At 40.7% G+C, this 27622-nt stretch overlaps 2 protein-coding genes and 1 non-coding gene across 5 annotated transcripts in view; all 3 read right to left on the bottom strand.

Annotated features, from left to right (window-relative positions):
• Positions 1 to 519: 519 nt before the first annotated feature.
• lamtor3 (late endosomal/lysosomal adaptor, MAPK and MTOR activator 3) lies at positions 520 to 21770 on the bottom strand. 3 transcript variants are annotated; one of them, XM_041192769.1, is made up of 8 exons: positions 21650 to 21770; positions 13844 to 13888; positions 12319 to 12353; positions 9893 to 9951; positions 8166 to 8299; positions 6246 to 6309; positions 2387 to 2531; positions 520 to 1170 (listed from the first exon to the last, which is right to left on the bottom strand). In XM_041192769.1, the coding sequence occupies exons 2-8, from the start codon at positions 13850 to 13852 to the stop codon at positions 1128 to 1130; spliced, it is 489 nt and encodes a 162-aa protein (XP_041048703.1). In that variant the 5' UTR covers positions 13853 to 13888; positions 21650 to 21770; the 3' UTR covers positions 520 to 1127. The 3 variants fall into 3 exon arrangements, with proteins under 3 accessions (XP_041048703.1, XP_041048704.1, XP_041048706.1); XM_041192770.1 differs by lacking the exon at positions 21650 to 21770 and adding an exon at positions 18948 to 19213; XM_041192772.1 differs by lacking the exon at positions 2387 to 2531 and having other exon boundaries at positions 21650 to 21759.
• Positions 12969 to 13075, bottom strand: LOC121285752. The gene has a single exon (XR_005944769.1). It is a non-coding gene; the product is annotated as a U6 spliceosomal RNA (small nuclear RNA).
• Positions 21771 to 25060: 3290 nt separating the features above from the next.
• The window catches only part of dnajb14 (DnaJ heat shock protein family (Hsp40) member B14), a 32554-nt gene continuing 29992 nt past the window's right edge, over positions 25061 to 27622 (bottom strand). Inside the window, exon 8 of the mRNA XM_041190383.1 lies at positions 25061 to 26571. Within this exon, the coding sequence (XP_041046317.1) occupies positions 26447 to 26571 (125 nt within the window). The 3' untranslated portion in view covers positions 25061 to 26446. The remainder of the gene's footprint in view (positions 26572 to 27622) is intronic.

Raw genomic sequence — 27622 nt, 5'->3', positions numbered from 1 at the left:
CACATTAGACACCTCTAACCACATTTTAATTTGATGTAAGATTAGTTTTTCATTTTGCAGTATCCCTTTAAGGGGCTGCCTCTTACTTTGTCCCTTATGTTAATTTAGTTTAATTGGTATTATTCAGAAGAGCAAAACATTGGACAGCACACTGAGGAAAACTCCCCTGCTCTACGGTGGTAATTTTACATCCACTTGAGATTGGACTTCAGTTTACCATCTCATTCAAAAGCTAGTACCTCTGACAGTGCTGCACCAAAACTTCAGTCTAGATTTTTCTGATTCAAGTCTCCAGCGTGAGACTTGAACCTACAACTTTCAGTCAGTGTACTATGTGCTGAGCGTGGCTATCAAAATACAGAAATGTAGCTTGAAATTATGCAGATCAACGGACTAGGTTTTAAATATTCAGCCTGTATGGAAAATAATGAAACTGCTTTGAGTGTTAATTTAACAAATGTTATGCTGTATGTGTAATGATTATTTGTTAATTTACCACAAAGTAAGTTAAACATTTGACAGCTTTGAATACTCATGTTTTATTCCAAATTATGTTTGCACTCAGTAAATAACTACCACCATTTGTGGTTCTCTGTTACAAGCAATATATCACAACCAAAATGTACACGAGTGAATTTACACGCCAACAGTTTAAGCAGTTCTGTCTCTTTAGTAACAAGAGCTTCACCTTAGGCATTAATTGTGCCTTGTTTTAACGTAATTTAAAGTCAGCAGTGATTCACCTCTTCCCTATGCCTCCAAAGTAAGACGAGCAACAGCCCGTGAGTTATGACAATGCAATCAAGATACCAGAAATTCTAACTTACTTTATAAACAGAAACACATTGGGGTCTTAAACACCACATATCATTAGTGGCAGTGAGGTGTTGAGCACAGCAACAGCTGTATGCAGTAAATACTGTCAAGCAGAACTTGGAGGAAAGTCATCTACGATCCAATTCTCAGTTTAAGAAGCATTAAACTTGATGGATCGTCTTTAAGAGCATGACCCAAATCCCTGGGAACTGCACGCTGCACTAATGACTTGCCAATAAGTTCACAATCTTTGAGATGATATATTTTCTTGCTTCGTTCTTCATGAAACTTCCACAGCCTGGCGCAATTCTTCAAACAATGGTGCGAGCTCTTTCTCCAAACTGACAATCAACCCTTTGAAGACAGGAAGCAGCAGAGTATAAAACCAGTAAAATGCATAGCCACTACCAAACAGCCAAGAATTGTCCTGAGGAGGCTATTTGGTCCCTCACACCTGTGCCAGGGCTCAAAGCTATTCGTTCAGCCTTACCTTTTCCTGCAATCTTTATGCTTTCAGTACAGAGAGTTCCATGTTCTGTCAGAAACTCACAACTCCCTGTACTGAAAAGATGCTGAAACTCTGCGTTTGTTTATCTTATGATCTTAAATTTATGCGCCCCAGTTACCAACCAATAGAAGCAACCTTTCCTTTGCTGCTTCAAAAGCCCTTGATTTTGAACATTTCTTCCAGATTTTCATCTTTTTGTTCGAATAAAAAGCTGCCCCATTTTCTTCTCTCCTCATAACTAAGGGCTCCTATCCCTGGTATCAAATAATGAATATATTTTCATTTCCTCTCCCTGGCTTATTTCCTAAGGTGCCAAAAATAGGCAATATTCTAATTGTAGCATTGTCTCTTTGCTTTCTGTACTCTGTGTATCTCCTTAAAAATGTAGGGGTCTATATGCTGACTTGCTCTTAAGACATTATCAACTTGTCCTCTCACTTCTAAAGGTTTATGTCTCCATAAACACCTAAGTTTTCTTCAGCTTTAGAGTTTTTTCTGTTTATTTTATATTTCCTCACATTTGTCTGAATTAAACTTCATTAACTACCCGCCCACACTACTAATCTATATGTCTTCCTGAAGTCACTTAGTCCTCGTCACAGATTTTCAATTTCCCTATTTTTATACAAGTTTTATATTCCCCTTTGCCCTCTTAATAGCTTTATTGCTGCCCCATTTTAACAATTGAGCTATGATGCAAACATAGGAGTCACTCTACCAATCTTCATGCAGAGATCAATATGCACTTTCCATTAAAATATACATTTTCTCCTCATTTACTAGAATGTTGATTGTTCTGTACACATCTAGCAATGTTTAAAAAATGACTCAATGTCTTTCCTTCTCATCAGCTATGTATTTTCCCCCTTTAAGCAACTAATCATATTCACAAAATCTCCCAAAAATATCTGCCTAATAAAATTGCAGTAGATAAAAACACAGGGTTCCAGTCACTATTTCTTTACTATCCTACTAAATATAGGCTGCTAAATTGAAGTCACACTCTAAAATCAACAGCCTTGCCCTGGATCCACCCTATGCCACAATCATATAGTGCCTCACCCAGATACTGCAGCTCCTAGACCACAGGAAAAACACATGCCAACAATTCCATCCTTTCCTACTGTTCCGCCTCGTCCCTCATTCACGCTCACTTGTCTCCAACGCTGTTCTGCTTCCACTGCTCTAATCTTATAATGAAGGCACACTAAGAAAAGGATTGCAAGAGACAGGCTGCTACAATGCCCAAAGTTTTGGCAGAGAGAGATAACAGCAACAACTTGTATTTATACTGTGCTTTTAACATAGTAAAATGCCCCAAGGCACTTCACAGGAAGATTATGAACAGAATCTGACATGGACCCTTGCAGTATATTCGGATGAAAGATTGGTGAAAGAGGTTTCAAAGAGTATCTTAAAGGGGAGAGAGGGAGATGGAGAGGTTAAGGGAAATTCTGCAGCATAGGGAAATTCTGGAGCATAGAAGTAGAAGGCATGGATGCAGATGCTGGAGCGATCAAAATCGGGGATGTTCAAAAGGTCAGAATTGGGGGAGCGCAGAGGCCTGGGAGGATTGTAGGGATGGAGGAGATTACAGAGATAAGTAATAAAAACAAAGTGCTGGAAAAACTGAGCAGGTCTGGCAGCATCTGTGGAGAGACAAACAGAGTTAACATTTCAAGTCCAATATGACTCTCCTTTGGAACATACTCCGGAGAGAGGTGGCTAAATGATTTTTGTGGTTAAAAACAATAAACTAACCACTCCGAGTCTGTGAGCTTCAAGTGAATGAAGATTTTGATTCAAGCATATGCTGGAGAGATGAATCCTGGTTGGTTTCCAGGGTCTCTCTTACACAAAGTCCGTGTAACAAATTTATAGCTTTTAGTTACCACATTTCACTACACTACTTGATACAACTTTCAATTACTTTAATGTATACATCACAAAATCTAATTAATGACCTGAATAATTCAAGCTTGCAGATGTTCCCTGTTATCTCACCTTTTTAGCCTCAAATGTGTGGTCTCCAATAGCCCTGTCTGTTCCCTTATCTCCTTAACACCTTGTTTACCCAAGATGTGAAAGCTTTTGAATCTTACAACTTGCATTCTCATCTAGGTTCTCATAGTAATGGCTACATATCCCATCATGTTCAGAAAGGGCTAGCTACATAGTCTACTCTAAGGCTATTAAATGTTTTAATATCAACAAATATGAAATCATTTCAGTTATCCCATTTCAATGATACTTATTCTTTTAAACAACACTAAGTTAAGGGATAAAAACAAAAAACAAAAAAACTGCGGATGCTGGAAATCCAAAACAAAAACAGAATTACCTGGAAAAACTCAGCAGGTCTGGCAGCATTGGCGGAGAAGAAAAGATTTGACGTTTCGAGTCCTCATGACCCTTCGACAGAACTTCTGAAGTTCTGTCGAAGGGTCATGAAGACTCGAAATGTCAACTCTTTTCTTCTCTGCCGATGCTGCCAGACCTGCTGAGTTTTTCCAGGTAATTCTGTTTTTGACTAAGTTAAGGGCTAGTTTGAAACAGCAGTAAAGTTCATTTCAATTTGCAGAGGATCGGCTAGTTAAAAATGTATGCAGCTATGTTCAGGCATCCAGCAACAATGTCATCAAGCAAGCTAAGCAGCCAATCACACTGAGGAATTCAAACAGACAGCAAATCAAAAGTAAAATGCACTAATTGTCCTTCATTTTGTATAAATTGTGCAGAGTGAAATAAATGATCGGGACATACACATCCTAAGCTAAAATATCATACTTTACAAAAATCTTGGATTTTATCATATGGAAAAAAATTGATGTGAAACAAATATAAATTTAATTTTCCAGGGTCTTTAGCAGTAGTTATGAGTTAGTACACCATTAAAAACTTTCAGAGTTCTTAACAACAATATTACAGCATAAAGGGATTTCTCAACAGTTTAGTGATTTTGAAAGATTTGCTGTCTGCAGGGACTTCAGATACACAGTGTACCCTGTGGAGGAGCAGGACATCACTGATAACAACAACTGGATTTCCATGTTTAACTGAACATATGTAGATTTGTTTGGCTACTGTCAGTTTCAGAGGAATAATGATGGTGAGAACTGATAGTTTCATTGTCGCAACGACAGCAAATCTGAGCCATCATCATAGAATTGTTACAGCGCAACAGGCAGCTATTCGGCCCATTGTGTCTGCACTGGCTCTCCGAATGAGCAATTCACTTAGTACCATTCTCCCTGTAACCCTGCACATTCTCCCCTTTCAGATTGAACGTGCCTCCACCACATTCGCAGGCAATGCATTCCAGACCATAACTACTTGCTGTATGAAAAAGCTTTTTCTCTTGTAGCTTATTGCTTATAATAAAAACAACTTTGAAAATGTTTAAAAGTAAGTTAAGGGGGAAAATCAGCTATAAACAGTTGGGTTATTGCAGCTCCAAGGTCATTGGTATTGTTAGGTAAGGGGAGCCAGTGGCAGAGCAGGAAGGTTGAAACAGCATTGCTGGTGAATCCTGGATGTGAAATGGAAGGAGCCAAGTCACTGCTGGGCATACAGATCCATGTTGCATTTGGTAGGCCAGTGTTGCAGGTCAAGCAAGAACAACATTGTATTGTGAATTTTAAATTGTAGAAATAGTAAATAAACTTAGAAAAGGATTTAAATGTATCTGGTCTCTGACTCCTCCTGCTCCAGAATGAACAAAATTAATGTTATTACGATAGGTTGGCAGATAAATCAGTAGTCTGGGCAACCTAAACACAAGATCGAGATTGATTCTAATTAACTTGGGTTAAAATAGGATATAAAACTAGTCATATGGGGAACTATTAGGAACCACTTGTTGGTCTTTTTATTAAAACAGATATACCTATTCATGTAATACATTCTCCAAATTCCCCAACTTAAAAACAAATTTTCAAAAATACATGTTTTAGGAAAGAAGAATTCCACCCTTCACAGAACTAATTTCTATATTCATTTGTGCTTTGGGTCTTCATTTGCTTCAGTGAAACACATTGCAAAGTCAAACACATTGAGGCAGGCGAGCCATTATAGGAAGTGTCAATGCCCAAAATATTGCTTCTCGTTTCCTGAACCATTCTGTCATCACAGCCCATCAAAGGTTCTATATTGCCATCGCCAACATTATTAGGTGATCAATCTAGTATTTTATAAAATATTAATCTCCAGAAGTAGCAATGAACAAAATTTGCATGAAACAGGCCACAGAATGGGAAGTCCAAAATAACTAATTTCAATGCCTATTTTAATCTGTTCAGGTTAGGTCTCCATCAAATCATGTTGTATAACTTCATATATTCTCATTATATTGACAACTTAACAGACTGCACACATGGAATTTCAGGATGAAAAGTGCATCCATGTACTAAGCCAATATGGTATGTACCAAAATAGCCTTTCTAGAGTTTACAGAAGCACCTGTGTAACCAGTGTCAGTTGCTTCAACTGTAAAAGTCATTCTACCACAAATGTCAGTGACTAAACCAAGCGAATCTTGTTTCTCTTTAGAGAGGGTGAGGGTAAAAAAAAAAAATTTCAGCTTTGCTTCAGTTAGTAGCACTCATCTGAGACAGAAGATTGTGGGGTTGAGTACCACTGAAGTTCTTTTGTAATGAAATATTACAACCAAAGATGTGCACAGCATGTATTGCTTTTATTGACAAAACCAACTGCTTTTATATTCAGTGCACTAACCTGGCAGGTAACAAGAATGCCTTGTGAAGAGTGGAATGCCTGGAGTGCTGCAGCAATACTTGCACTGAAGTGAGCTTAATGTACTTTGCACCAATGTGATAAGGCGATATGAAAATTATATCCTAATCATCTTCAGCATCATTACAGTGATATGTATTTTAACGTGCAATGTACAAAAATAAAGTACCTGTGTTGGCGCTGCTGTTGGCTATGAAGCTAACTACCAAAGGCAACCGATTAAACTGTACAACCTGGAAAACAAAAAGGACAAGGATAAGAAAAGAAAAATCATGAAAGCCAAACATTATTCTGGTCAAAATTCAACCAAAAAATAACAGTTCACAAGAACTGAATGGTCATCTCCACTGGTGATGTGTTTACAATGAAACTGGGAGCTCAGGACTCAGCATTAACAAAGTGAAGAGGGCACTCAGTGCAGAGCATACCTCCACCATGCTGTGTTAACTCAATGTTATTGCAAGTACTCGTCCTCGAGGCTTTTTTTCCTGCCTGGTTTATGCTCTGTAACTGCAAAGCTGAAAAAAGAAGTATTTTTATTAAGAGCTTCCATCTCAATGAGGCGGCTTCAGGCCAATCCATATCCAAAATCCTGCTCTGAAAACTTTGCTGACATTTTGACAGCTGTGACAAATTCCACCACATCAACTGAAATAATCTAAACATTCAAAAACAATCAATCAACAACATTCTAAATCAAACAACCCACAACATTAAAAAAAAAGTCAATTTGCCCTATCTCCCAATATTAAACAATCCTTTAAAAAATTCCAGGATCTGGATCCTCATCTTCACCAAAAACTCAGTTCTTCCTTGGGCCATGTCCTGTGTACCAAGTTCTTAAAATAATTCCATTTGTTTTTGAGATATATTGTTTACAGAATAATGAACAGGGGTAGAAACATTATCTCTTCTCCCTTTCAGTGGTGGAGGTAATTATGCCAGAAGGTATGGTTGAAAGTTAAAGCAAAACAATAATAAGCTGATTAGAGCGAGTAGCTCTCAACCAAATGCTGCAAACCTTTCCTTCAATTTTGATCAACAACTTGCTTCCGTTAGATAATGGTACAGTACCTGGCAATATTGGGGGGAGGGGATTATTCCGAGGATGGATCCCACTGCAGGTCAACATTATAACTGCAGCATATAGGTGCTGTTCCACTGCCTAACACAGATGGCAACCAAGAGCAGGTTTGACCATATATATAAATTCTCCCATACAAGTTTGGCAATGGAAACAATTTAAAATGAAAATACATATTTCAGACCCTCATTTAAATACAAAAGATATCCCTGCAAACAGTGGGGCGGATAATGATACAAGACAGAAAATGGAAACACACTGCAATCTGATTGCAACTGTACAAGCGACCCAACCATCCTAATCTAGAAATGTGTAAAGCTGTTGTACCAGTTTGGAATCCCTAATAAATACTTGTTAAGGGTACAACCATACCAGTGTATTAACCAGGGTACTTTTTTTGGGAAAGTACCCAAACATAGCACGCACTAAGAAAGTGCACCATGTTCATTAGAACATGAGTCCAATGTTTGAAAAAAATTAAATGCAATTTAGATTCAAAGAAGCTTGTTTTATTTATTCTTTCATGGGATGTGGGTGTCGCTTGTCAGCATTTGTTGCCCATCCCTAATTGCTCTTGAACTGAGTGACATGGTAGACTATTTCAGATGGCAATTAAGAGTCAACCACATTACTGTGCACCCAAGTCACATGTAGGCCACACCAGGTAAGGACGCCAAATTTCCTTCCCTAAAGGACATAAGTTGGGTTTTTACGACAATCTATGATGGTTTTACCATTACTCAGACTAGCTTTTAATTCCAGGTTTATTAATTGAATTTAAATCTACCAGCTGCCATGGTGGGATTTGAACCCTTGTCTCCAGAGCATTAGTCTGGGTCTCTGAATTACTAATCTGATGACAATACTACTATGCCACCATCCCGCCATAAAAAATACATGTGTATAGAAAAATGCACGTAATGAGATGGGGAGAGAAGAGGCACATACTAATTACTTGAGTAACACGTTTATTACTTATAGATGATTCAGTTAAAAAAAAATCACCTGGTACGTATTGTAATAGCAAATGATGCTCTTGTTCTTTGAAAGTCCCAGCTTGCTTCCTTGATCTGTTGCCAGAGCAAAGGTAGAGAGGAATCCAGGCCTCAGTGCATGTTCTGGTGCATTATCATTAGCAACTGAAGGAAGATAACCCATGGGAACAATTAATTTCTACTGCTCCACTCGCACAAACGTAACACGTTACTCCAGAAAAGCACGTTAACAAAACACCCCATCAAAATGGGGAGAACGCATTACGTTTCACGCACCAGCAATAACATTCTGACTGGGCAAGGGAAAACAGTAAGAAATTACAAAGTTCTGAAAACAGAACTTCATTGAATCATAGAATGGCAACAGCACAGGAGGCCATTTGGGCTGTCGTGTCCATGCTGGCTCTCTGCAAGTGCAATTGACCTATGCCCACTCCCTTGCATTTGTCCCATAGCCCTGCAAATCTTTTCTCTTCAGGTAATTATCCGGTACTCTTCTGAAGCCTCAATTGAATCCACTTCCACCATACTCTTAAGTAGTGCATTCCAGGTCCTAACCACGTCGCTGTTGCTTCTTTCTTTTGTGTCGCCTTGGCTTGACAATGATCAAATTATGGGTTCAAGTATGGTTTGTCGGTCCCTCCAACATTCTTTTTTCAAATGGTTTAAATTTGGTCAGGGTTCTTTCATTAAATGGAGTGTTTTACGAGTAATGCATTTTATTTCTTGAGGAAAAGTTCGAATAACATCTCCTGTAAATCAATCCAGCAAATTATTCAGCTGATTTTTCAACATTTAAGGCTGAAGAATTATGCAGGATTCACCATTAAACAGATTGCTTACAAATATTACTGCAGTGTCGAGAGCATTTCACTGATATAAAGCAGCCAATCCACAGAACAACAGCCCAGTGGTGTCAGTTTAGATAGGTTGGTAGCACTTATTTCATTCTTTCATGGGATGTGGGCGTTGCTGGCTAGGCCACATTTATTGTCCTAAAAAACCAGATGGGTTTTTACGACAATTGGCAACGGTTTCATCAGACTTTTAATTTTTTTTATTGAATTCAAATTTCACCATCCGCCATGGTGGGATTTGAACCTGGGTTCCCAGAGCACCCCAGTCCAGTGACAATACCACTATGCCATTGCCTCCCCCTGGATTCATGCTGCGTTATGGATTTGAGCACAATTTTGGCTGTCACTTGAATACAGTACTGATGGGAGGTGCTATCTTTTTGAGTGGGAGGTTAAACAGCTGGCTGTTCAAGTGGATGCAAAACATCCTTCTGTATTATTGGAAGAGGAGAAGGGAGCTCTTCCCATCTCTTGTCCAACAATTCTCCCTCAACCAACCCCGCAACAAAGCAAGTTATGTAGTTGCATGCTCTCAAGGACTGTTTGTAGAACCTCTCATTTGCCTTTACAATAATGATTATTTCAGAAGTAATTCATTGGTTGTAAAGTACTGAGGTAATGAGACAAACGTAGTTTGTACCTCCTGCCAAAGTTGAATTTCACCCCTACTGCGTTTGGATAAACTAAAAAAAGTTCACTACTATAACTAATTTAATGTAATCAGGATAAGATAAAGTACATTAATTTTCAACCTGCATCGCCTAGTTTGAAATTTGCTTGGCCACTGATAGCCAAATATATGAGGAGCTAATCTAAATTTGGAGCACAATGCAATTACTGATAAGTTATAAATTCACAGTAAAAGGTTGGATTAAATTACCTTTAATAACAGGCACTCCATCTCTGTCGGATACTACAATGGCATGAAGGCCCTCGACACTGTAAAACAATGATGCAAATTTATTCATCCTGCATTTTTGCATTGGTACCAGAATTTAAAATAGTGCAACCAATGAAATTATCACACAATAGTTTTATCTATTGAAAAATTGTAATGAAACTCACAGAGGACTACTGAGAAATCAATGTTCACCATGATGCTGAGTATTAACAAACATGGATTCTAAATATTTTAGCATTCTGCTTGGACTCCTGGAGCTGCTCAAAAATTCAGCAACACCCACATCATATAACTGGAACTCATATATTTCCACTGTGACTAACTTGAAAACCACAGTTATTCACATTTCCTCACTATTCCTCCCTATAAAAAGTCATGCAATTTCTTACTTCACACAACAGATGTGCATATGAAAGGAAAAGAATATTTAAACAGTGTACTAAATATAATTTTACATCTAAAATAACTGTGCAGAATTAGCTGCAGTATTCAAGTCAGTGATATAACAACCATCTATTTTCATTCCTTATAAATTAAATGTTTAAACATTAACAGCCATCACCTCCATCTTCCGCTCACTATAGGAGACCCCAAGTTAAACAAAACTGTCGTAACACAGCTAGTAAGGAATTGTTATACTCCCTATTGCAATAGCTACAGAGCCATTTAATGTTGCCACATTTAAATGGAATCACATTTGTACAAAGTTTGCCCACATTAAAGCACAGTCCCTTTCAATGCCATTCTCCCACTGATTGTAGGCTATCAAAATTATGTTTATTTTTGTTTGTGTTAACAAAATTAAACAGAACATGTGCTTCGATCCCAATGAAAAGGATATTTATTCAACAAACTGACCTAACCAAATAATGGCACTTAACACTGTCAATTGTGTTACTCAATTCACATTTTTGATAAGACATGTAGCCTCTATTTAGGAATTTAAAAGTTAACTTTGCAGAAGGTTTTACGACAACAGTTGCAACAAGAGGGCATTAGGAACACTAATACTAACATAAAAGCTTTGGTATTACTGCAAAAAAAGATGTGTTATCAAAGCTTTATGTCTTGCACTCATCAGGGGGACAGATACGCAAGGATAACAATTACAAAGGGAAGAACTACGTATATCGCATAAGAGAGGGCTGATTGGTTGGCAATGCACTCTGATTGGTAGAAGCATTGCCATGGAGAATGCACCAGGAAACAATTAACTGCCAATTTTTTGTTTAAATTCAAACCAGACAGGTCAACTGTTTAGGTGAAAAAGGCGTGGACATGCTCCTTCTGTCTACAAGGGACAGGGCCCTATTTGTGACTATATATAGTTTCTAGCATGCATAAGTGAGCCACACTGTAAGCCCAACTGACAATCTTAAAAATGGTTGTCAGTGTAATTCTTAGCACAATCAGCAAGTGTTGTCTAATCACGGAATCACATCTAATGTTGGACACTATATTTTGGGTTTTGCACACATGGGCTAGTTGGGTACAGTCAGTACTTTGCCTGTTTGAACAGTTGAAGAAAGGTGCTATTTGATACAATCTGCCAGCCGTTGGGAAGTATGACCTATATACCTGGCATTGCACCAGCACTGAAATTCATATACCCCATTACTCATTTGTGTAATAGGCAGAATGTCTTTTTGGCCTGATGGCAGCATCCTGTTAGTGGAGAATACCACTCATGTTGCTATGTCATAAAACCGACCCTTTCGGATACTGTGTTGACGTACGCTAGCTGTAAAACCAAGAATGAAGATCATCAAGGAGGTGGTGCAATGGCCTTTTTGCTGAGCTCATAAAGCAAGATTATGGTTAAGTAAAACAGGGAAGACCTAGAGGGCTAATCATCCTGCAAGCAAACTCAGCAACTGCAAAATCATTATGTGTGCTGTCTGAATATCGTATCCGCTATAACTTAGAGTAATTATTACTGGCACAGAGACAACATTTCCAAGCTAGCTTTTCTAACAGTATCAGTAAACAGTTGGCACTTACAGATGGAATGCAAGTTCTTGAGTGTTATAGATTGAAGTGGGGACAGTGAAGAAATCACCACCTCAAGCTCCTAAAAAAGCCAGGGAACTACGGTAGACTGAGTCTACCGGTGAAACCGACAGATACTGACCATGTTTTATAAATTTGAATTATTATTATAGAGCGGCAGGAAAAGATGAGAAATCCACTTTAGCAGTATAAGAGAAAACAATTTTAGAAGATAAAGAAAGAGAAGGGGAAAGAAAGACAGCAATTAAGAAATATAAATGTCTAATTAACAGGACAGAATTAATAATGAGCATTTCGGAAGTAACTAAGGTCTCAGCCAATCAAAATTAATGGGAAAAAAAAAATCAGAAATGGAAACAGATCAGAGATAAGGCAGGTTTGATTTATATTCTCACCTAGGCAACTGTTTGTAAAGGTATCTCTTCAAATCCTGTATAAAAGAAAGACATACATTTTTACTGCATTATTCTAACATAAGTATATGGCAAATTTTCAATTTGAAACAAGGATTGAGGTTCAAACCTCTCACAGTTCCAGTGAGTTACAGAACTGCCGTGGATTTATTTCAAAGAATTGTTTAAAAACACATTAACCTGCAGCCAACATCCAAAATTAACCAACCTGTGGTTTTCAATTGGTTAAACTATTTATCTTGTAGCAATCATGCATAAAGTATTCCACAGTGAGATCCTGTATGTGCTAAAATAATGTAGCTGCCTCTAACTAGGGCTCTGGGTTTCAAATGGGAGGGGCAAGAAGGATATGGAATAAGAAGTGTGGGATAAAGGCAATGGCTTAAGCCTGCCCAATGTTTAGCCAGATGAAATTAAGCCTCATTAGATGGCAGGCAAACAATCCAGCATAGAAACACGGGGGGGATGAGAGAAATTCTTAACTAGGAGGCTGTAACTCTTTCGAGTACAAACACCTTTCCATCTGTTTCAGATGAAGTTACATTGTTCCATAGTTTGCCATTGTGAGATTTGAACTCTTGATCTTGGGGTTACAAACCCAGTACCATAACCACTTGGCTATTTAGGCCAAGCCAAATATGGAACGCTTCACGAATTTGCGTGTCATCCTTGCGCAGGGGCCATGCTAATCTTCTCTGTATCGTTCCAATTTTAGTATATGTGCTGCCGAAGCGAGCACAGGGGATGAGAGAAAGGTGAAGAGGAAGGAGTCACACCCACTGTGAACCTTTAGGTGTGTGTAGTAAATAAATTTAAACCTTGCACCACTGATATCAGGTCTAGGGAGTTACATGTATCACTGCAGAACTATGTTAGAACAAAGCTTAGACAGGACAATGAAAGCTTCCTGTACCCAGAATCTTAGTTTTTGAATAATTAGAAAAGGAAGCAAGAGAACTTACCTTGCCAGTGAGGTCCACAGATGGCGCACACAACATTGTTAGATTACAAAAAAACAGAAAGTGCTGGTAAAATTCAGCAGGTCTGGTGGCATCTGTGGAACAGAAACAAAGTTAACGTTTTAAGTTCATATGCCTCTTCCTCAGAGCTAAAGAGTCACCCTCTTTAGCTCTGAGGAGGAATCATATGGACTCGAAACGTTAACTCTGTTTCACTTCCACAGATGCTGCCAGACCTGCTGAGCTTTACTTTTACTAACATTTTCTGTTTTTATTTCCGATTTCCAGCATCCGCAGTATTTTACTTTTACATTGTTAGATGAAGTTCTGTTTGCACCTATAATGGTTGTGTGGCTTACAGAAGTGGCAACACATTTACTCTACCGCTCACCTTGATTAACTGCACATTTAATAATTGTTGGAACCTTCATTGATATCAATAGTGCTTTAAAAAACAGACTCTTTCCATATGCTCTTTAAACCCGTTACAATCTAGACAGCCTAGCAAATTACATACACATTTCCTTTGAGTAATTAAAAAAACTTACATCTGCCATTTTCCTTTAAAATTTCACACGAGGCAAAAACCAATTCTGAAAGACAAAACAGTAAAGTCCCTCCTTTAAATGCACAACTTTCTCTGAGTACTTATCTTTTTAGAACAAAGACAAAATTATAGTACTATGTAACTAACATTCACATGTAAACTGCAATATATTAGAGCATAGCGAGAGTGGCAGAATTTCATATTTTAAGTAGTATTTTTGTTTTACAGTTTTGGTCTCCTTGTTTAAGAAATTATATCATTGCATTAGCCGTGCAGAGAACGTTCACTTGGACTGATACCTCAGATGGGGAGTTACCCTTATGAGGAAAGTTTGGCCAGTTTGGGCCTGTATCCACTGGAATTTAGGAAAATGAGGTTATTTTTTTGGAGTATATCAGATCCTGAGGGGACTCAACAGCGTGGATGCTGAAAGTGTGTCTCCCCTTATGGGAGAGACTAGAACTAGGGGACGCTGTTTAAAAATAAAGGGTTGCCCATTTAAGTTGGAGATGAGGAGAATTTTTTTTTCTCTCAGAAGCTCATTAATCTGTGGAACTCTTCCCCAGAGAGCAGTGGAGACTGGATCATTGAATATTTTTAAGGCTGAGATAGATAATTCTTGTTTGAAAAGGGAGTCAAAGGATATAGGGGTAGACAGGAAAGTAGAGGCCACAATCCGATCAGCCATGATCTTATCAACTGGCAGAGAAGGCTCTAGGGGCGAATTCCTGCTCCTGATTCATATGTTCGTATTTGTGCAAATGTGTTCAGCGAGAAAATAGTCAGTTCTAAGTAATGGAATATTTTCTGTATCTAATAGCTTGATGCTTCCTCTATTCTTCCCAGCAACACACTTCAATCACAATCTCATTTCCCTTTCAAAGCACCCCCCCATGACCTCACTTCCAACCAACACCTATTTCTGTAACTTCGTCCAGCCCTACAACCTCAGAGATCTCTGCACTTCCCCACTTTAGTCTCTTGTGCATCCCCGATTTTAATCGCTTCACCACTGAGAGCCATATCTACAGATGCTTGGACCCTAAGCTCTGGAATTCCTTCCCTAAACCTTTCCACCCCTCTCCCTCTCCTCCTTATAGATCCTCTCCCTTAAGTAACTCAGTGCCAAAATTTTTTGACAACATTCCTGTGAAGCATTTTGGGACATCCAATTAAGGGCAATGTATAAATGCTAGTGATTGTTGTGACAGTTTTCTTTTTCTCACATCAGCTACCTGGGCAAAATAGGCGAATTAGGGACTGTTTTGCACTGTGCAGCCACGAGTGCTAGGAACTGGGTTGAGGTTTCCCAAATGCATTTTACTTCGGACACTTACAACCAAAGGGGCTTTCACACTTATCATTTTGGGCTATAGGCATGCTCAAGTTCCAGAGGTGCTAGGCTAACATATTATATAGCCTGATAGTTTCAAATGTGTATCATTCATTTACCCCAAAAAGGAACAGTTGCATTTATCCAAAACCATTCATTGAGAAAATGAATTATCATCTTAAAATGAACTAACACTGGAAAAAAGAACCAAATACTATTGCAGTTAGTTAGCATTCTGCTATAAGTGACCAACTCCATCACAGCATTAAAGAATTGGGCCAACTCTTCGTGTACAATGCTAATCTTTCTAGATCAGAAAATGTGTCACTCACCCAGAATGTTTCAGGATATATGCTACAGAGCCATCAAATTCTCAATTGAAACTTCTTATACCCAGATAATAACAGTAACACCCAACCTCCCTGTTCTATGCAAAATAATCTTTTTCCCTCTCCATCAGAACAGGAATTCCTGGACATCAACAAATTTAGAAATCTAAACTCCCCTGCTCTTCTTCAAGAATAGTGCCTGAGAGTGAAGACAAGGCCTTGATTTAATGCCTCAACCAAAAGATGCACCTCTGCCAGTGCAGCACTCTCTTTGTACCAGCACTGGCACTGTCAGCCTAGATTTGTGCTCAAGATTCTTGAGTGGGCTTTGAATACTTGTCAAATCTCCCTCAACCTTTTCTGCACAAATGAGAACAACCCCAGTTTCTCCACATAACTAAGTCCCTCATTCCTTATACTATTCCAGTAAATCTCCTCTGTAGTCTCACCAAAACCTTAGCATCCTTCCTAAAGTGTGATGCCCGGGATTGGGCACAATACTCCAGCTGGGGTCTGACCAGTGTTTTAGGAGGGTTTAGTGCTTTTGCACTCTACGCCTGTACTTATAAAGCCAAAGATTGAGTATGTCTTTTTGAGAAATGCCTTCTCAAGAAAGGATAGACAATAAGGAAAAGGAGGTGGTGTTGCGCTGATAATAAGGGATGAAATTAGTACATTGGTAAGGGAGGATCTGAAATCAGAAGAACAAAATGTGGAATCTGTTTGGATGGAGCTAAGAAACAGCAAGGGGCAGCAAACATTGGTTGGAGTTGTATATAGGCCACCAAACAGTAGCAGTAGTGTGGGGGATGGTATTAATCAGGAGAATAGAGAAGCATGTAGCATGGGTAATACAGATCATAGGTTACTTCAATCTGCATATAGACGGGGTAAATCTAATGAGCACTAATGCTGTGGAGGATGCGTTACTAGAGTGTGTTAGGGATGGTTTTCTAAAGCAGTATGTTGAGGAACCGACTGCAGAACAGGCTACTTTAGATCTAGTATTATGCAATGAGAAAGGGCTAATTAATAATCTTGTTGTAAAAGAACCTTTAGGGATGAGTGACCATAACAATGATAGAATTTTACATTATGTTTGAAAGTTCAATCTGAAGCCAGGGTTTTAAACTTGAACAAAGGAAATTATGAAGGCATGAGGGACAAACAGGCTGAGGTGGAATGGGAAAATACATTAAGAGGTACGATGGTACATAGACAATGGATAGTCTTCAAAGAATTATTACATAGTTTACAGCAACTATACATTCCTTCAAGGCACAAAAACCTCAAAAAGGCAGTTAATCATGGCTAACAGAGGAAGCTAAAGATTGTATAAGATTAAAAGAAAATGCCTATAAAGTTGCCAGAAATAGTAGTAAGCTTGAGGATTGAGAGGATTTTAGAATACAGCAAAAGAGGGCCAAGAAACTGATAAAGAAAGGGAGAATAGCATATGAATCTAAATTGCAAAAAACAAAAATGACGGCAAAAGCTTCTACAGGTATTTAAAAAGGAAACATTTGGCTCAGACAAATGTGGGTCCATTACAGGCAGAGTCAGGAAGTTTAGAATGGGGACTAGAGAAATGGCAGAGAAGCTAAATGATTACTTTGTGTCTGTCTTCACTTAGGAAGATACAAGAAATCTTCCAGGATTGGATATCCAAGGGACTTGGGAAGATGAGGGAATTAAAGGGAATTAGCATTAGTAAGAAGGTTGTATTAGAGAAATTAATAGGATTGAAAGTTGATAACAAAACAAAAACAGAATTACCTGGAAAAACTCAGCAGGTCTGGCAGCATCGGCGGAGAAGAAAAGAGTTGATGTTTCGAGTCCTCATGACTCAAAACGTCAACTCTTTTCTTCTCCGCCGATGCTGCCAGACCTGCTGAGTTTTTCCAGGTAATTCTGTTTTTGTTTTGGATTTCCAGCATCTGCAGTTTTTTTGTTTTTATCTACTGAAAGTTGATAAGTCTACCGGGACCTGATATTCTACATCCCAGAGTGTTGAAAGCTTTGAAGACAGTGGATGCATTGGTGATCATCTTCCAATATTCTGCAGATTGGAAGGTAGCAAATGTCACTCTACTGTTTAAGAAGGCAGGGAGAGAGAAAACAGGGAACTACAGACCTGTTAGTGTAACGACAGTAGTAGGGAAAATGGGGGAATCTTTTTCTTTATTCATTCTTGGGATGTGGGCATCGCTGGCTAGGTCAGCATTTATTGCCTATCCCTAATTGCCCTTTTTTAGGAGGCATTTAAGACTCAGCCGCATTGCTGTAGCTCTGGATTCACACGTAGGCCAGACCAGGTAAGGACAGCAGATAACCTTCCCTAAAGGGCATTAATGAACCAGGTAGGTTTTCACGACAATTGGCAATGGTTTCTTTGTCATCATTAGACTTTTAATTCCAGAATTCATTTTATTGAATTCAAATTCCACCATCTACGATATAGGGCGTGATAAATGGACATTTGGATAATAATGATCTGATTGGGCATAGTCAACATGGATTTATGAATGGGGAATCATGTTTGACAAACTTGTTGGAGTTTTTATGAGGATGTTACTAACAGAATTGATAAAGGGGAGGCAGTGCACTTGGTATAATTAGAATTCAGAAGGCTTTTGATAAAGGAGGCTGGTTAGCAAAAATAAAGCACAAGGGATAAGAGATAATAGACTTGTTCCTGGGATGGTGGGACCATCCTATGAAGAGAGATTGGGGAAACTGGGCCGGTATTCTCCAGAGTTTTGAAGAATGAGAGCTGTTCTCATTGAAACCTACAAAATACTTAAAGGGATAGACAGGATAGATGCAGGTAAGATGTTTCCCCTGGTTGAGGAGTCTAGAACCAGGGAACACAATTTCAAAATAAGGGGGAAGCCACTTAAGACCAAGATGAGGATTTTTTTTAAAAAATTCAGATTCTTTGTGAATTGTGAATCTTTGGAATTCTACGCCCCAGGGGGCTATAGCAGCTCAGTCATTGAGCATGTTTAAAGTAGAGATTGACAGATTTCTGATACTAATGTCAAAGGAATATGGGAAGAGTGAGGAAAAAGGCATTGAAGTGAATGATCAGCATGATCATATTGAATGGTGGAACAGGTTCAATGGGCTGAATGGCCTACTCCTGCTCCTTTGTACCTATGTTCAACCCGTCCTCCCACTTTCAAAGATTGATGTACATGTCCCTGTTCCTTCAGCCCCTTTAAAATCATACCACTATTTTTTTTATATTCACTCATGGGATGTGGGCTTCGCTGGCTGGGTCAGCATTTAATGCCCATCCCTAATTGCCCTTGAGAAGGTGGTAGTGAGCTGCCTTCTTGAACTGCTGCAGTCCATGTGGAGTAGATACGGGGAGCTACATAATTTTGACCCAGCGACAGTGAAAGAACGGTAATATATTTCCAAGTCAGGGTGGTGAATACCTTGGAGGGGAAGTTCCAGGTGGTGGTGTTGCCATCTATCTGCTGCCCTCGTCCTTCTAGATGGTAGTGGTTGCAGGTTTGGAAGGTGCTGCCGAAGGAGCCTTGGTGAATTCCTGCAATCCATCTTATAGATTGTACACTCTACTGCCACTGTGCATCGATGGTGGAAGGAGTGAGTGATTGTGGATGTGGTGCCTATCAAGCAGGCTGCTTTTGCCCTGGACAGTGTCAAGCTTCTTGAGTGTTGTGGGAGCTGCACTCATCCAGGCAAGTGGGGAATATTCCAAAACAGTTCTGCCTTGTGCCTTGTAAATGGTGGACAGGCTTTGGGGAGTCAGGAGGTGGGTTACTCGTCACATGATTCCAAGCCTCTTGACCTCCTCTTGTAGCCACAATATTTATATGGCTAGTCCAGTTCAGTTTCTGGTCAATGGGAACCTCCAGGATGTTGATAGCGAGGGATTGATTGATGGTAATGCCATTGAACATCAAGGGACTATGGTTGGATTCTCTCTTTTGTTGGAGATGGTCATTGCCTGACACTTGTGTGGCACGAATGTTACTTGCCACATGTCAAGTCTAAGCCTGGATATTGTCCAGGTTTTGCTGCATTTGGACATGGACTGCTTAAGTATTGGAGGAATTGCGAATGGTGCTGAACATTGTGCAATCATCAGCGAACATCCCCACTTCTGACTTTATGATGGAAGGTCACTGATGAAGCAGCTGAAGAAGGTTGGGCCAAGGACACTACCCTGAGGAACTCCTGCAGTGATGTCCTGGAGCTCGAATGACTGACCTCCAACAACCACAACCATCTTCCTTTGCGCTAGGTATGACTCCAACCAGCAGAGAGTTCCCCCCCTGATTTCCATTGACTCCAGTTTTGCTAGTGCTCCTTGATGCCACACTCAGCCAAATGCTGCCATGACTTCGAGGGCAGTCACTCTCATCTCACCTCGGGAGTTCAGCTCTTTTGTCCATGTTTGAACCAAGGCTGTAATGAGGTCAGGAGCTGAGTGGCACTGGCTGAACCCAAACTGGGCATCCGTGAGCAGGTTATTGTTAAGCGAGTGCTGCTTGATATTGCCTCTTTCTATTCTTCACAGCGCTGTGTTAAATTTCATCCACCATGTGTCAGCCCATTTCACCAGTCGATGTCTTTCTGGAATCTGTTACTATTCTCTTCATTGCTTTCGACATTTCTGAGTTTAGGGTCATTGGCAAACTTTGAAATTATGTCCTGTATACCCAGGTCCAGGTCATTAATATTTATCAAAATTGCTCACAACAGCCAAAACCTGGAACCTAAAACTAAAGCTGTGGGAAAGCTACTGCTTTTTCTAATCGCTTTATGGATGGAATACCAGTGTTCAAGGGGTTTTGACAATAAAGACAAGTGTGAAGGCAACACATTTCAAAGAATGGCTCTTTCTTCTGGCAAATGGGTCAATAACATAGGTTCAAAATGATTGGTGAGAGGGGAGATGAGAAATGTATTCACTTAGAGAGTTACTGGTACCTACAGCACTCTAACTGAAAGGATGTTGGAAGCTGAATTAATAATTTTAAAAGAAACACTTTCACTACATAGCACTTTCAGGACACACCAAAACACTTTGTAGCGAAGTACTTTTGAAGTGTAGCCACAGTTATAATATACAAATCATAGAATGGTTACAGCTCGGAAGGCCATTTGGTCTATCACATCCATGTAAAAACAGTTAGCTAGCCCCATCCTTGCCCTTCTCCCTTAACTCTGTAAATTTCTTCTCTTCAGATAAATATCCAATTCACTTTTGAAAGCCATGACTGAATTTCCCTCTCCTACACTCTTCAGGCAGTGCATTCCAATCCAGGTCCTAACCACTTGCATAAAGTTCTTGTTGTTGTAATAGAAGAAAACAGAACAGCCAATTTACACACAGCAACCTCCACAAAACAGCAATGTGACAAAGACCAGGTAAATGGTTATTCAGTAATACTGACTGAGGCATAAATATTGACCAGGACACTGGGGAGAATGTCTCTGCTCTTCTGCAAACTGGTGATTGTATCTTTCACTAAGAGGGCCGGGGGGTGGGGTGGGGTGGGGGGGGGTTTAATGTCTTATTGATAAGATGGTGCTTCTGACAGGGCAGCATTCCCTCAGTGCTGTACTGAGAATGCCTGAGCTTTTAGAGGTATTCTTGAAGCCTCAGAGGTGAGACAGAGAGCCACAGAGGACAGTGTAAAAGGGGAGTGGAGATGGTGGCTGAAGGCTATAAAGGACTAGCAGGGGCAGGATGGCCCGCATAGCCTCCAACCAGCACATACCACGTGACCCCCCACCCCCATCGGGTCAGCTGACAGCTCGCGCGTCACGTGCCATCAAGGGTCGGCTAACCACCACCACCCCCTCCCCCCACCCCCCACCCCCTGGAAAAGAAGAACAAGAGGGGCCCACCCCAAACCCGCTTGAAGCTTCCAGAGCCGCTAGGCGGTTAAACCTCGAGTGGCTGGGAGCCGATTTTAAAGACATTTCGCGGTGAACTTCCAGGTGTTTCTAGAGCTTTCCATTTCCGGGCTCCGGACGAGCGATATCAACCCCCGTCTTTCCCCGGTGAAGGGGAGAGATCAGACTAGGGCCTCCTCCCTGACCATGGAGGCTGACAACCCGCTGCCGCCATTTCTCCGTGTGAGGGGAGACGCCGCTTATTTACCTCAGGGGGATCCGGGCGCCGCTCGAGCTCTCAGCTGCTACTGGGGGCGGGGCCGGTCTCCGTGATGACGTCTCGCGGGGCGGGGCTGGTCTCGCGCGTTCCGGGAAATCGCAGCCTGCCGTCGCGCGCGATAGGCGGGGCGGGGCGGGAGGGGTTACGCTCTGGCGTCACCAGCTCAAGGGCGGGGCCGATCCGCTCCCACGTCACGTGGTGGAAGGCGTTCGGGGATAGGGCTGAGCCGCCGGCAGTCACATGCTTCTAGGGGGGCGGAGCGGCGACTTTGTCACGTGCGTGGGCGGAACTAAGCTCCGGTGTCACGTGAGTGGAGGGTGGTTGGGGTTCCTCCCCAGTTCATATTCCATTGTTAGCATGTTGCAGGGGTGCCGCACTGCCGGGGGTGTGTGCTTCCTTTTGTCCCACCTCACGTAGATGTAAAAGATCCCTTCACACTATTTTGAAGGATAGCAGAGGAGTTCTCGCCAGTCTCCTGGGCTAATATTTATCCCTCGGTTGGCATCACCAAAACCCAGGTTATCTGGTTACAAACACATTGGTGTTGTGGGAGCTTGCTGTGCACAAATTAGTTGCTGCATTTCCTACACCAGTGACTACACTTCTAAAATACTTCATCAAGTATTTTGGGACATCCTGTGGCTGTGAAGGGTGCTTTATAAATGCAAGTGTTTTGTTTTCAACGCACGTGGCAGCATTGCACATCAACTTGGTGTATATCAGTAACTGTTCAATGTAACTCTGGATTAAAGGTCACAAATGTTTCCCTGGGCTATTAGCTGGTCCAAGCGTAGAGTGAGGCTGGGTGAGCTTTGGCAATCTCTGACTTGCCTCTTTGTAGCACAGTAAAATACCCCCAGAGTATTTCTGCCCACCATCAACCAGGGTAAAACATTTAACAGACAAACACCTTTGACCATTAGGCCAACCAATGCACCAAAAATATCGAGATAAAAACAAAAAAACTGCGGATGCTGGAAATCCAAAACAAAAACAGAATTACCTGGAAAAACTCAGCAGGTCTGGCAGCATCGGCGGAGAAGAAAAGAGTTGACGTTTCGAGTCCTCATGACCCTTCGACAAAAAAAAAAAACCCCACTAGAACTATACCTTGAGTGCCCTACCATCCATTCTTAATTAGCACATTCGTTTAGATAATATCACCAACTTTAATTTTAACACCTATGTGTTCTATTGTACTATTGTTGTTGACATCTTTTGATGATCTGCTTCTATCACTGCTTGTTTGTCCCTACAACCACACCCCCGCCCCCCCCTCCACCTCTTTGTCTCTCTATCTCTCCGCCCCCCACACACACACCTTAAACCAGTTTATATTTCAACTCTTTCTTGGACTCGAACGCAAGTTCTGTCGAAGGGTCATGAGGACTCGAAACGTCAACTCTTTTCTTCTCCGCCGATGCTGCCAGACCTGCTGAGTTTTTCCAGGTAATTCTGTTTTTGCACCAAAAATATCTTTATTTTTGAACTTCAGGCATATTACAAAGATATTCATTTTTATTTCAGTAATGAGTCTCAATAGTTACTATTAGCTCCTACTGTATCCATAGTGTGAAATCTCTTAGCATATGTTAGTAAAGGGTACAACTCCTAAAGGGGGTGCAGGAGCAGAGGGACCTGGGTGTATATGTTCATAAGTCATTGAAGGTGGCAGGACAGTTGAGAGTGGTTAATAGAGCATACAGTATCCTAGGCTTTATTAGTAGGGGCATAGAGTACAAGTGCAAGGAGGTTATATTGAACTTGTATAAGTCACTAATTTGGCCTCAGCTGAAGTATTGTGTCCAGTTTTGAGGTCTGTACTTTAGGAAGGATCTGAAGGCATTGGAGAGAGAGCAGAAAAGATTCACGAGAATGGCTCCAGCGAAGGGGAACTTCAGTTAGGTAGATTGGAGAAGTTAGGACTGTTTTCCTTGGAGGTAAAAGGGCTGATAGGAAAGTATTTTGTGAAGAGGACATAGAATCAAAATCACAGGATTGTTACGGTGTAGAAGGAGGCCAATCGGCCCATTGTCTGCACTGGCTGTCTGAGTATTTTAACTTGGTGTCAATCTCCTGCCTTTTTCCTGTTTTTTATTTAAATAATCATCCACTGCCCTCTTGAATACCTCAATTGAACCTGCCTCCGTCACACTTCCAGGCACTGCGTTCTAAACCCTAACTGTGTGAAAAAGTTGTTTCTTACCTCACAATTGCTTCTTTTCCAAAACACTTTAAAACTGCCCTCTCATTCTCAATCCATTTATGAGCGGGAACAGTCTCTTCCTATCTACTCTGTCCAGACCCCTCATGATTTTGAAAACTTCTATTGAGTCTCCTCTTAGTCTTCTCCTCTCCAAGGAAAACAGTCCCAACTTTCCCAATCTTTCCTCATAACTGAAGTGTCTCATCCCTGAAACCATTCTTGTAAACCTCTTCTGCACTCTCTCAATGTGTTCACATCCTTCCTATAGTGTGGCACCCAGAACTGTACACAATACTCCAGCTGAGTTCTAACCAGTGTCTTATACAACATTCCCCCTGCATTTCTCATCAAGGGCAGGAAGATCTTCAGGACTGAAACCTCAGTTTATCCTGTTTTATAATCCAACTTTCTTTTAATTACATGAGCTGATAACTCAGGAGAGACCAAGGACTCAGTTTGGGACCTTCCTAATCTGTTTGGCTGAGCTTTTTAAGGTATTGGGGGAGGTGATGCTGCTATCTATGGGTATTTCCCATGAGAATATTGATAGGATAGAGACTCCAGGCTGGATTGTGTGTGTCACCCACTGGGTGTGTTTTGGGCAGGCAGGGCAGAGGTACTCACTTCAGGGGCCTGCTCTCTAAAACCCTCCACCCCTACCCCCCATTCCCTTCCCTAAGCTACCCAAATCCTCCATGCCCAATACCCTGAAGTTACCTTACTCTAGGATCCATTGGACCACCTGCTTGCAGTCCTGGCAGCACCCACTAAAATTTTAGAACTGCGATTGATTGATTTTTTACAAAAGCAAAGTACTGGAGATGCTGGAAAAACCCGGATAAGGTAGCAGCTGTGTCGAGAGAAACAGTTCAATTCTGATGAAAGGTCATCTTGACCTGAAATTCGATAGATTTTTGTTGGGTAAGGATTACAGAACAAAAAGCAGGTAAAATGGAGTTTAGATGCAGATCAGCCATGATTTAAATGAATGGCAGAACAGGCTCAAGGGGCTAAATGGTCTCTGCCTGTTCCTAAAGTGGAAAACCAATTCAGGGAGATAAAAAGGTAGCCTTGGATGCAGTGTGTTGGTTGGCAGAATACAATTACATAAACTTCAGTAGACAAGGAAGCTACTAGTCCAAACTTGGAACAAAACACAAACTGTGGCCTCAACTCAAAAGTCATCCAGGTTACACGCTTTAAAATAGCTTTTATTTGATGTAGGTTAAGACAAGGATACATTAAATATATTTATGTTACAATCAGCAATTCAAATTTACAATAGAAACTAAACCATTTTTATTGACTTCAGTATGGTGCTAGAAGAAACACAGAGTCAAGCTCTGAGGAGTTTATATATTCTCAATTTTTAGCAGGGTGTACCATTAGCACCTTCAAGTGGGATTTATCTTCAGAATTAAAGTACCTGTGATAGTATTGATTGGACATTCCGGGATGTAAAATTAAATATTGACGCCATCTCATTGAATATCAGATGGGTTAGTTTGATACTGGACGCGTGAGAAAAAGATGAACTCACTATAATTCTTCACCATGTGAATCAGCTTCATGTTCCCTTCACCCTAATGACTTGAAAGGATTATGCAAGGTGAGCTTTTCTATTCTACCCTCATCGATCTGAGTCTCCCACAATAGAGATCACAATATTCAAATCTTCAGTCTTCACATGGAATTTCTTTGAAACCGTATGTACATTGTCATTATATCTTTTTAAAACAGTACAAATAAATGCCGCTCTTAAGAATTACAACACAACTATACAATATTCACAGAAATCAAGTCATTTATACTGCTATACATGCAACAGTGGACAATGATCCCAAGAACTTTCACATGATCCTTAATATAAGGAATATGTCAATATATCACTATTGCTTACCTTATTCAGTTAGTAGGAAATGATAATGTCAGTGAATATATTTTGCCAAAACAATTCTTTAGAACAAAAAAAAGGGAATGTTTCTAAAATTTCAAGATATTAAAACTCATCTCACTGTTAACGAAGTACTGGAATTGTATGGAGTCATTTTGAAATAGCTAATTAATATCTTAAAAAGTACAAAACTTTGAATGAGACACACTAGCAGGGAAGTCTCTTCAAACTACGGACAAGCAACTAAGGACTGGGATCATTTGCTCAGTCTGTGTGTGCATGTTCCAACGTGGGCCATTGGAACTGCAGTGAACTTCAACACAGACAAGGCAACTTCAAATAAAAAAAACTTGACGGCCTTTAGTCATGAAACTTTGTTACAACTGACATTAATCGTATTAGATTGGATAATGTGCTTTTTTAAAAAGCTAATCTAGGATACACTATTGTATACAATAAAGTGAAGGGATATGAAACACACACACACCAGCCATTGCAGAGCACATTGGCTACAATCAATCAGGTGCCTGTGTAAACACTCAAACAGGGTGACAGCTGAGGATTCTCAAGGTAAGACTCGGTTACAAGACTTCGATTTTTCATCTATTTTAAAATGCTGATAGATCAAAGTGTCTCTCTGTACAACAAAACATTTAACTTAAAGGCAAAAACCTGGCCGACCACCTCAGCCTCCTCGATACAGATCGTTAAGTCTTGCCAGCTTTTCACAACTTTCCATCCGCATCAGCTCAGCTTTCTTCCGAAGTCTGTCATCTCGGTATACCTTCGACGCATAAAGGTAGTCATTTTCTTTAAGGACAGAAGAAGGAACAGAATTAATATACAGAGCCCAACAATGGACGTTGAGAAAACTCTACAAAGGTATGAGGCACTGGGCTGCTTAGCACAATGGTCTAGTATCCTACGACTTCATTACATAGAAAGTGCGGCACAAAAACAGGCCACTTGATCCTACTGCTAATCTGCTGGTGCTAATGCTCCACATGAACCCCCTCTCAACGCTCTCCCATCTAACCCCATCAACAGTGGAGATGGCGGTGTAGTGGTAATGTCGTTGCACAGGTAATCCAGAGGCTCAGGCTAATAATTCACAGGTTCAAATCCCACCACGGCAGCTGGTGGAATTTAAATTCAGTTAATAAAATCCCATCTGGAATTGAAAGCTAGTTTCAGTAATGCTCTTCTTCTTGTGTCCACGGACAGTCTATACATGGCCCAGCCAGAACTGGACACATTTTTGCGCCTTGTTGTTGAACAGTGCAGGGTTCCTCTAGCGATAGGCATTGCAGGAGACGTTGCATAGTCCTGTGGCTCAGTTCCACATTCACAAGTTGTCGGGCAGGTTGTATATCCCCATTTGCTTAGTGACACCTTTGAACGACCTACACCAGTCCGAAGTCTGTTAAGGCACTTCCAGGTTGCCCAGTTGCAACTAGCTCCTAGGGGTAGGCTTTCATCCGGTAGAAATTCCACCGCTCGGGGTTGTTCGAGACTGGCGAGCCGGTCTTTCCACAAGGCGATGCAGGCTTCAGATGGGGTTGATGTAATGGAACAACACTGTTCATGAAGCTCTTCCTTGACTTTAGGCAGCTGGGTGTAGGTGTATGACCATGTAGAGGGTGTGTCTCATCTGGTGTTTGATGGAGTCACTCTTTCTCGGTGGCTATCGTTCTTCTTGTATCGGGGGAGCGATACCCACCTGGATATATAGGCTGTTGGTGTTTCTTGGTTTTAAACAACCTGGGATAAGTCGGCAGCTTGCATTCAGAACGGCATCCATCTTCTTAGCACGAGTAGATCTTTCCCATGCAGGGCAGGTGTATTCGGCAGTGGAATAGCA

This window comes from Carcharodon carcharias, chromosome 1 (genome assembly GCF_017639515.1).
Source record: "Carcharodon carcharias isolate sCarCar2 chromosome 1, sCarCar2.pri, whole genome shotgun sequence".
NCBI classification, from domain to species: domain Eukaryota; kingdom Metazoa; phylum Chordata; class Chondrichthyes; order Lamniformes; family Lamnidae; genus Carcharodon; species Carcharodon carcharias.
Note: the sequence above shows the minus strand (reverse complement) of the source record. Positions and strands in the feature narration are given on the sequence as shown.